General features: G+C 34.4%; 1 protein-coding gene across 5 annotated transcripts in view; it reads left to right on the forward strand.

The window, feature by feature from the left end:
- The window catches only part of LOC108752459 (lachesin-like), a 158,871-nt gene extending 149,866 nt beyond the window's left edge, over nt 1-9,005 (forward strand). For all 5 annotated transcript variants that reach the window (XM_018493282.1, XM_018493281.1, XM_018493283.1 and 2 more), the window contains 4 exons: nt 4,063-4,194; nt 6,611-6,730; nt 7,959-8,129; nt 8,486-9,005. In XM_018493282.1, coding sequence (XP_018348784.1) covers nt 4,063-4,194; nt 6,611-6,730; nt 7,959-8,129; nt 8,486-8,826 — 764 coding nt within the window. In that variant the 3' untranslated portion in view covers nt 8,827-9,005. The remainder of the gene's footprint in view (nt 1-4,062; nt 4,195-6,610; nt 6,731-7,958; nt 8,130-8,485) is intronic.
- Nucleotides 9,006-11,791: the final 2,786 nt, after the last annotated feature.

The raw sequence follows: 11,791 nt of genomic DNA on the forward strand, positions 1-11,791 counted from the left end.
GTCGGAATAATAACAGATTCAACAGAGTCAAACAGTGCAAATTACGACCGTCTGAGATACGCGAAGTGGGCAAAATGTAAACCGGATTTATTTATATTACAGGATATTCCAAAAACAGAGCCTGCACTCTCTTCCTTCTAACCTTATATAATATATGTAGAATTAAAATTGAAACTTTCCTTAATTAATATTTGCAAAAAATTTTGTGAATTTTGCGAGACTTCACGTAATGATACGTCGTATTATATGTATAAAGATGATTAAATTTAATTTGTATTCAAATTTACTTTGCATTGTATTGTTAAATAGAAACGGATTGTGTGCATTCTGAGGAATTCCTTGATGCTTATATTTCATCGTAACCCGAATATTGTGTAGCCAATTATGTTTCCTTTTACTCATCATTAATAATTTCATATTCTCGAATTTAATGATACTAATTGGTTTCAGCGGAACAATAATGATAATAATAACATGCCGACGTTTGCTCGCATGCGACGTTTCCAAAATGTGAATAAAAACAAAGTATTAAACTCACGATCAAATTTTCCTTTATAATTAAATTTAACGAAACATCTCATTACTTACAACTCTAATTAATAATATTGTTCAATAATATTATGGTCAAAGTAGGAATAAATTTTGATTGTGTATTTAAGTCTACGCACAAATCAAAGTGTGGTTTACTACTAAAAACTGTTTAACTTCTATTAAAATGATGATTTAACAAAATTCTTGTGGTTCGATACTAATCGAGAGAAAAATGTATTTCTCTGTTTAACTTAGAGAGATAAAATTGCCAAGAAATATTGAAAAAATGCGGAAGTCTAATATGAAGCAAGTGTACTTTTTAAATAGATTGTAAAGACAATTAGAAATTTGACGATTAATCACATTCAATTAATCCAGTTGTTACAAAATGTATAAATTTCTGCGAAGATATATCTCTTTAGAGTCTCGATAACAATTATGCTTATTTGTTATTTCAAGGTAGAGTTGGTCAGAGTGTTTGCAGTTATACTTTAAAGTTGAGGGTTTGACATTAGTTTAGGATTCACACATTCAAAGTTAACGTCTGACTTGTATAGGATGCATGTTGAACGGCGAATTCTAACTGCGAAGCAGGACATATTGCAGAAACAGGGTCATAGGTAACGACACGCTCGTGCATGCCGACATGGTTTCTCGTTCTCGGTCATCTTAGCCTTATTATCGAATTGCGTCTGTGATTCATTGCCATTGTTGAATGCAGAATAATTTATTGAATACTGCAGATGTCGTAGAAATTGTACAATAGAAAATACATAAATTCCATTATTTGAGAAACATTATTTGAAAAGAGAATTAAATCAAAATCTGATTTCGGAGAAAAGTTTATTGAGAACAATATTACGTCAATTATGTATAATGCTTAAATATTTAATTAAATATTTTTAATTATCGGATATATATCAGTATAAAGTGCAAAAGTGACGTTTGATTTTATCGCCAATATAAATAACGAAGAGATCCTTTGCGTGAGGATAAAAAGTTTTCGGCTACAGGAAGTGATGAAGTGACGCGATCGTTTTTTTTTATGAGTATCATTGATAACATCCATTCTTTTCACGCCGTTAGGCGGGATTAAGTTCAAGGAGAGTCAGCGATATGCATAAAGCTCGGGAAGAAAGTGATTACGTCGATTCTCTAATTAAGACGGCCGTGCCGACGCGGCTGGAAAAGTGTCGGAGCGATAAAGTGTCGAGGCGCATCAGCGCGGAATAATCGATCGTCTCTCGCGCTACTCGAGCCCGTCGGTAATTAATTACAGCGCGAACGGTAATTTACACCCCGCGGCAAATACATAAGCACACTCCCCCACAATGCATACGCGGGAGGTAGAGGGAGGGTAGGTATACGTCTAAAACCATAAATTATTACGACGCGCTGCTTCGAGTTTAATCGTAAAATAAATAAATCGATAAATACATATATTGCGTTCATATGTCGCGTCTCTCGCATCGTACCGTCCCCCGTTTTTCGTTATCGCGATGTATGTCTCCTCCTCATTTCTGCCAGAAGGAAAGCCGAGGGAATCTCACATTGAGATAGCGTACAGAGATCTGTTTAGCGCCTACCGTGGATTAAGAGAAATTGTAGAAGAATCGTTCTAGGTCCCATAAACTTCAAGTGAACTCGTTTTCGCGATTAATCCTACCCGAAGGATTAAAGTTTAACAAGGGTTAACGACCCCCGCGTGACGAGGTCGAGGACGAGGATCCGCTTGTCGTCCTTCGCGAGTTAAAGTGCACTTATTGACCGCTCTTACAAGCAATCCAACCACGTCACCTTAGATAATCCCCGATCCGCTATACGCGGAGTACATTCCGTGTACAAGCTGTGATCCTGCTGGAAGGATCTCCGAATTCCCGACGACCTGTCCTCTTAGCGTCATTCTCACTGGAGAGATTAGTCGAGGAGCTTTTGTGTGAAAAAAAAAATGAGAGAGCTCGAGAATCTTCGAGGCGGGTAGAAAGAAGGATGAACAGACATAAAAGAAGAAATTCTCCGATCGTAATCGCCACTTCGTGCCGTTTTCGTCTTCTCCGACTGCCATCGTTCTCCTTCAACTATCGTTCTTTCCTTTGCCCACCCGTGTCAGCCTGATCTCCGAAGCGTCGTAAAAATAGACACCTGGAGAACATCCGGGGTGACACTCGTTAAACGCGGGAAGGACTTTGGCAGGGGATCGGCGGAGAAGATCCGCCCGAGAAGGAGGAAGAGAAAGATAACGAACGATAGCGCACGAACGAACGATCGTAAAGTCGCCTTCTTCTTCCTTCTGATGCCTCCGTACATCGCGAAAGATGGAAGAGACGTAAGAGAACGAGTCACCCAAGTTGGCAATCGAGATCTCGTCACCTCGCGAATGTGTCGTTCGCGACAACGTGACTTTTTCGCATTGCCGATTAAACGGGATTGCGGGACTGGATGGATATACACCGTAAACTTTTACAACGCATTCCCGGTAACGACACTCAAAATTTGACGGTTGTCGGAACAATGAACTCCTTGACTGTCTCTCGTAGAAATTTAAGCGGTGGTTTCCGAGAAGTCTTTTTATATTGATTTAATAATAGAGTCGAAAAAGTGCTGGGAATGCGCGTAAGTTAAAAATAATGTAGTTTCAATTAGAGCGTTCGATAAAATATATATATAAATATAATTATTCTTAAGTATTATAAATTGAAATTAGATCGATAAGAATAAAATTTGCATAAAGATAATATTTTTATTTAGCAAATATTTATTAACGCAAATAATAGCAAGAGTTTTTTTATTTTTGCTCGAAGCGGGTCTTGATGTTTGATATTTATATGCAAATGTGCAAATACATTTTTCAGTTCTATAAACTGAGCGCTGATTGACTGGGAATGCGTTCCGTTTTCACGCTTACACGCTAAACACCAGTTCATCCTTGTTTATCAAATATTGAATATAAAACACGGATAAATGATGCTTACAAACACTGTAAGCACAAAATGGATCTTTATAAGACATATAATTATTAAAGATTGTCGTTCATAATAATGCTTGAAACTAGATAAATAATTTTTGGGATAACTCGATATTAATTTTTATCTTTTTCTCCACTTTTAACAACATTGATGATCCGAGTATGCGAGATATGCCATTAAATTCTGAACAATACCCTCACGTGAATTCAACTGAAACTTTCATGTCGAAAATATATATTTTCATATGAAAATTATGCTAGTGATTTTATGTAGACGACCATACGCATCAAATACACATTCAACGCAAATCTCAGTAAACTTTATCGGAATGTATTCATCGTACCTGAAGTTAATAACATCTACATAAACTGTGGCTACATGCAAAATTATTAATGTTGTATTAAAAATACGAAAGTATATATATAAAAATATAAATTTTTGCAATGAAAGAAAGAAGATTGGAAAAAAATAGTATAAATTATTTTGTCTCTCGGGGGATGTTACGTCGCACAGAGAAGATATGTGCGATGTTAAAAGTTCTAAATATTGATCTTCCCGGTTGCAGCTCTGAAAACCTTCGTCGGTGAGACGCTGGAACTGACGGGGGTGCTTCGGCAAGAGATGGGCACGTATCTCTGCATAGCCAGCAACAATGTGCCACCGACGGTCAGCAAGCGTTACTCCGTCGATGTTCACTGTAGGTATCACGCCGCGATGCGGACGTTAATTAGCCGTTGCCTCGTCGTCGTCACGTTGAATACATTACCAGGGCAGAATGCCCGAACATTATCCCAGTCATGTTCTCACGATTGTCGAGCAACGGATATAAGCATCGTCAATCACGCACATTGATGAAAGTTTCAATTTCTCGAAATAGAAAAACAATATGTTATTTATAAAAGATAAAGCATCATAATTTAATGATAATTAATTACAAAGAAATGCGACTGTCTGAAAAGTTATAGATTTTTACTTTAAAAGTTATTATATTGGGAATTCCCCTTCCGTCCTTGTGTGTTATATTACATAATTACTCGCTGTCTTTCATAAGTTCACGTATGACAAGACGGATAAAGATGAGAGCGTTAATTAATTGTTTAATTAAACCGGGTATATAATGAATATAATGCTGCTAAGACAATATGTGCTTGGAACAATGTTGTATCGAAACATTACACTTATTAATGCATCTTTCAAATTTTAACTAATTATGAGATTTTTTTATAACTATACCTATTAATTCATAATTTATTCAAAGATTTTTAAAATTTGTATAATATTCAGGTTATATACAGGTTATATATAGGTTTAATTCGATTATTTTACTGTCAAATTTTATTATTGTAGATAATTTATATAATTCGTATATTATAATGAAAAAATTTTTTAGTCTTTTTTACATAATTCTTCAGAATTTTTATATAAATTTTGTAATTCTTTTAGAAAATTTGTTAGATTGTTTTATATGATTTGAAATACTTTTCAAATCATTTTCAGCAGAAATGCTGAGAAAGTCTATATTTTTTTTAGAATTCTTTGTATATGTAGATTCTGAAATATGTTAGAATTTTTGTATTTTATACAAATTTTTTCTAATGAAAATTTATAAAAAATCTCAAATAATTTAAGATATTTAGAATACTTTATAAATTTTTAAAATGTAAAAAATTCTTAAAAGTATTACGAGATATTATGAAACTTTTTTTCGAGATAATCATAAATTTTAAAGGTAGTGCAGCGTTTTCATTTCAATTATGTTGAGCTCTCTTTTGTAAATGTAAACTTTATTATAATGTACTTTAATTACTAGTGAGAATTATATTGATTATTAATGCTTCTTCAATATTGGTGGTAAAACTATCATCTGGCTTCTGTACGGCGCTGTGGTTAGGAATATACCGTTAGAGATTTTCAATAGGAAATGAGGTTGAGTTAAACTTTAAAACATTTTTCGATATCTATATTATCTCAATTTCCCATTCAAAAACTTTTCCCCTAGAACTATCGCACAACTTTGTTAATATTAAACAATACGAAAAAAAAACTCAATCATTAGTATAGTATAACAAATATTTTTTCAACTTTTTTATACGATCAACACTGATCGTAATTTAAAATATTTTTATATTTTTTATTTTTATATTTTTTATTTCGATGTCATTATACATTTTTGTATATTTTTTAAAATGTTGCATACAATAATTGTTTGTAAAAATTGTTTGTTTTAATGTTAAGCAATCCAAAGTTTCATCACTGGAAGACAACGTTGTTGCGAAAAGTATGCCAATAACATTCTTCTGGGAGAAACAATAGAATTACCGGGAATGCGCGCATTGTTCGCAACGTTATACGCCTCGCGTATCGGGAGTCTAAAAAATCACCGTGCAATTTGGTTAACGGCATTCGCAAATGAAAACTTTATCAACCCCCGAAGTTCACCCGCGCAGGGCGTTTTTCTCGCGCGTGAAACTTCCGGCCGCGCGCTACTGCAAAATTAACCGGCGGGCTTGACGATTTATCCACGTCGTCGCGGGTCGTGTAAATATTTGAGCGCAAAGGGTTTCGCATTAATTCGCTGCTTACGAAATGTAATATTAACCCACCGTTGGCTCCCGTGCACAAAGTGCGACAGAACCAGTTAATTCTTGAATGAGAAGCACGCGGTCCCCTTTGGGATTCCAAATGTATTTTTCACTCTATTTTTTTATTCCATCTATTTTAGTCTTCTGTCTGACCTCATTTTGCTCGCCTCTAAATAATGTGTAAAATTTCTTTGCTTTCATAATTCTTTTTTAATTAACTAAGTAATCATTTAAGATAATCTTCGTAATCTTATTAGGACAAGAAATGTTGCGCTAATAAAAAATATGAAGATTTATACAAAACAAAACTGAAAATGTGCAAAATAAAGGACACATACTTACACATTGTTATTTTAATTTTTATTTCGGATGTAATATTAACAATGTTCGTTTTTTTTGTTAAGCGCAAAATATTTGCTCGAGGAGCAAACAACTAAAAAAAGACGACGGGTTATCGTGCTATTCTCTATCGATGTCAGAGACTACACTATTATCCCTTAATTGCGACAATTTAATGATCGGATGTTTCAGTTTCACCTCTTATTAAAGTGACAAATCAATTAGTGGCCGCGCCGATTAATAGCGACGTCGTGCTACAATGTTACGTCGAAGCGTCGCCGCATGCTATGAATACTTGGTACAGAGATGCAGGTGAGAGAATATTTCATATGATCTACTTTTCATACAATCTGCTATTTCCATAAAGCGTGAATTATCTATAGAATTTGGGGAGACAAATACTTTCTAATGTGAAATATGTTTTTGGAAACCTCGAAGTACAAATATTTTTGGATTCGTAAAAAATTGCTGAAAATATAGCTGTCTCGCGAATTAAATTAAGTCCGTCCAGGAATTTGTTAAAATTTGAATTTGATAATCAGACACCCCATAATTTGTATTATCTCACATTACACTAACAGATTTGCACTCTTGATTAACCATAGAATGGCTGCAATCAGTTTCTAAAGCGGAAACTCCAACGTACCATAATAATATTGATTGCAAGTCAGAATTGCGTTAGATTGAAAATCTGTGCATCCACGCATACACGCACGTATATACACACACATACACACATTTCACGCGATTGTATTGTATTATAGTTTTGTCGCGTCACGAAGAGACTTTTTGCACTAGACGCGTTAATCAAATATGTAAATTCGTGAATTGCTCGTAAACGCGCTGCCGCTCCGAAAAAAAGCTCCATAAATTTCCCGTCAAAATCAATGCGTTTGAAAATTTTTGATTAACGACGACAGTTTCTCGCGGATGATTTCAAAGCGTTACTTTATGCTGCGCAATAAACGATATACAAATATTGAAAAATACATATGAGAATAATTGATACAGTTGTATAGCAAGAATTGAGTCATTTATATCGCTCTGATTGGAAAACTATAAAAGTGTTGTTTATAAGCTACACATTTCTCTTGCAGTTATTGACTCGAGTGTAGGTATGAGAATATGTTTTTCATCTTGTTTGAATCTTTATTTTTTTTTTTGCAAAAATCTTTATTGCTCCCCGGTGTATTGGTAGTAAGAACTTACTTTACTAAACGTTAGCAGTTTTTGATATTAAAGATATTATTTTCAAATATAAAACGTACTTGGAAACATACTGGAACGTAATTTGAACGTTTAATAAACTAGTCGTGCGCACTGTTTTAAAGTCAAAATTTTAAAGTTAAATAATTGTCTGTTATTCAACGCGTTTTAAATGAGCAGTATTTTACTGGATCATACCAGCCTATATTGCACGATTGTATTTTTGATCGCTTTTGTGGGGCAGAAATTGAATTCCGCGGCGAACGTTTCTGCTGCACATGAAAGAGCCGCGCAATTAAAAACAGCGCAATATTTCCATTCGCTTTCTATTTAGGCGAGAAACTGCTGCCCAGTGACAAATACGTAATGACGGAGCAACCGTTGAACGAGTACTCCTGGCAAATGAATCTCACTGTCAATTCCCTGGAAAAACGGGACTTTGGTGGATACGTGTGCTCGTCCGTCAACGCGCTCGGGAAGTACGACGGCGTTGTTCGGTTACAAGGTACAAAGAATTCTCTGATATTATCTAAAATTGTATTTTCCCTGCTCCTATCTTCTTCTCTAATAGCTCATTCCCGATTACGAAACGAGTAATATATCCTGCGATACGTTTGACAGTATTTAAAAATAATGTCGGTCTTTTTATTTGCAATTTTCACGTGTGTGATGTTAAAAGGATTACAAAATTTTCTGTTACTTTTCATCAATAAATGAACTTTATCAATAAATAAACTTTATCAATAAATTCTAAAAACTCCTATTTTTTGACATTAACGTTATTTAATATAATTCTCTCAACGTTATTATCTTGCTACATATTATGCAGTATACCACGATGTTTTATCATTTCCTGTTTAGAGCTGCACCTTTCTGCGAAGACGACACCGACGACACTCATGAAGAACACGGATATTAGGCAGCGCAAGAAGCCAGTAGTGAAGGGTAAAAAAAAGAACAACAGCAGCGGTAGGCGAGGACACGGCGCGGGCGGTTTCGAGGAAGGTGATTTCGTCAACAGCGATGATGATTTTGGTACCACGCAGATCATGACCGGTAGCACTCAAGAGGGCCAAAGAACGGACAGGCCCGTTGTGCCTTCCTTACCGTCACCGCCTTGGGTCACCGTAAATGCCGTGAATCTCAGGCATCCCTCGGTGTCCGCGATCTTGCTTTTGCTTCTTCTGCCGACCACCTTGTAAGACGATGGTGAAGAGCTTCAGAAATAAACGGTGATTATGAGAGAAACTGCGATTATAAAGATCCACGAGTCAGACCGAAGAACAATAAATTTCGATCTCGATCCTGCGCGACAGGTAGAAGAATTAACATTTGATCAATTAACGTTGATTTAAAGTTTCAAGCATTGAAATTTTTTAAATTAACACACGTTTGGAATTATTGTGAATTTTTAAAAGTAATTTTTTTATGCTTTTATTGTTTATATTATTAAATATACAGGGTGTTCCGTAAATTTTGGCCAACTGCTTTTGTGTAGATAGAGCGGGCTAAACTAAGTCGAAAAGTTCTCTATCATTTTACAATTTTTAATGATTAACGAGATATTAATTACTAAATATTGCCGAAAATTGGTTTTCAATAATTTTTCATTTAAATATTATCAACTTTATGGAAAAATTGCAAGAGACAAAAATTATTTATTTTCTTCCCATAGAACCCTAAGAATTTTTTTAGAATTTTTTATCAACTTTTTAATACTGCATTTTTTTTCTCTTTGTCACCATGAGAAAATATGATATTAAAAAATTCTGAAAAAATTCTAAAACCTTATAAGAAAAAAATAAACAATTTTTATCTCTTGCTATTTTTCTGTGAAGTTGGTAGTATTTGAGTAAAAAATTATTGAAAACCAATATTTAGCGATTTTTAATAATTAATATTTCGTTAACCACACACATTGCGAAAATTGCAAAATGAGAGGACTTTTCGACTCAGTTTAGTCCGCTCTATCTATACAAAATCGATTGACGAAAACTTACGGGACACCTTGTATATTTAACTGTAAACTTATCTGAAAATTTTAAATACAATTACATAATTTTTTTATTTTATATTAACGTGACCATATTTCTTTTTTTTCTACAATAAAGTCAATCTTAAAATATTCAATGTTACATAACTACCTTGTAGGAAACGATTATCTCCGCTGTTAATAATGGCGAAAGTTTTCTCGCAAAGCTTGTCAGAATATATTTAAAGAGGGTAATCGTTATAAAGAAATCTCTGAATATTACAGACTTCTGCTTTAATCATTATTTGATGTACTTTACGTTTTTTGCGATGTCAAAATGCTTTCTCGGATTACGTGCCTCGCTCTAAGTATTGATCGCGAAATCCAATATCTTTGAAGAGTAGAAAACCAATCTATTTAAGGGGAGAAAAGCCTGATTCCAACGGAATCTGACATCGACTGCCTGGTCATTATCTTCATTGCCCTCTATCATTTATTATATATAATTCTCCTCTAGCAGCTTTTATCTTTTTAATCATGACTTTAAAGTAAACATTAAATTTATCGTGTGATTGTACTCTAGAAATCTATCTTCGTAAAATTATAATTTACGAAAATTTTAAGAAAGTTTTTAAGATATTGAAAATATATAAAGCATATTTTTAATAAAGAACAGGGTAAGTCATTTTCTTCTTCTCAGTTAAGTGCGATATTTAACTTGTTGTTCATAAGAGAATTAATATTTCGCGTATCGTCGGACATCATTTGCATACGAAACTATTATAAATTCAGGATAGAGATTAATGAATGAACTTAGGAAGGCAAGCAAAAGGGTTAGTTAGGGACACCTCGTGGATCTTCATTAGTCGCCTAAAAGTAACGCAAAGGGACGCGCCGTGCGTACGCGACAATCCTATCTGGGTAGGTCAGTCCCTCTGGCGATGATTGTAAATATAAATGAAGGTCGAGTAAATTCGGTCAAAATGTACAGAGAAGAAAATGACTCTGCTTCCGAGTTATTTAGATCTTACGACAGTGCTTCTAAAGTTTTGCAAATAAAAATCCTTTGAAATACATTAATATCTTTATTGAAAAACTTTATATTAAGTAAATGCAGGAAAATACAGTTTTATAAAAATTGTACGAAACCAAAGACTCTTGTGTCCTATTACATTTCAAATTTTTATTCAATCCGTTATCACAATTTAAACGATTATAAATTGGCGAGTTCAATTTTTCTTTAAAAATATTTCTATAGCACTGTTTGAGGATTTGAGACTCGTGTTGGGAATAGAGTCGAGAGGATGAAGTGAAGTCATGCTGAAGAAAGAAGAAAAAAAGAAATATAGGTCTTCCCCTTATTCGATATAACAAGGATGTATATCTAGATGCGATCGGATGTAGTCACTGCTGCGACCAAAAAGACTCCGTCGAAACTTTCGACAGGGTCTCTGTAAATATACGCGACATGATGTCAACACGTGAGTTAGAGAGGTTTTTCCTCTCTTTCTCTCTTTCTCTTTTTCTCTCGTTTAGACGTAACCGGCGATTAATCGGACTGTAGATAAAATACAGGTCAAACAAGTTCGTGCATCGCTCGATCGACACGGCGAACACGGAAAAAGGAGATAACATCGGGGTGCGAATGTGCCGGAACTGCGAGATGAGTTCTCTGTGCCGACATCCTGCATGCTGCAGAGTTCGTATAGATCTCGTCGTGGCTATTGAATTTAACTGTTCAACAGACCTTGCAAAAAGCCGAAGCAAGAGGCAAACAAATCTGTAGATCGAAATAGACTGATCGAAGAATAACACTTCTTGTTTTTTTAACGCTATTTATCGGAAAACTGTTTTGCATCAGCTGTTTTATGAGAGACGTTTTTTTATCGTGCAGAAGAAACACGAAATTTACGCGATGCACGAACTTTCGATTCGACGTTAAGAGTTCTCGCAAATTAATGTTCGTATTTTTGCCGCTTAGAGTTAAAGTACAATGGAATAAATACATATATTTCAAAATATCAGTTATTCCTTTTACTTCGTACGTGCGAACGTTAACAATTGAAACATTTATATAAAAATTAAAAAGATTTTACATTTTATTTTTAACAATGTTATATAATCTTTACTTTATATATTACATCTTCTCTTTATATATTAATAGCAAAGAATCTACTTATAGATATATATATATA

This window comes from Trachymyrmex septentrionalis, unplaced genomic scaffold, assembly GCF_001594115.1.
Source record: "Trachymyrmex septentrionalis isolate Tsep2-gDNA-1 unplaced genomic scaffold, Tsep1.0 scaffold60, whole genome shotgun sequence".
In the NCBI taxonomy this organism is placed as follows: Eukaryota; Metazoa; Arthropoda; class Insecta; order Hymenoptera; family Formicidae; genus Trachymyrmex; species Trachymyrmex septentrionalis.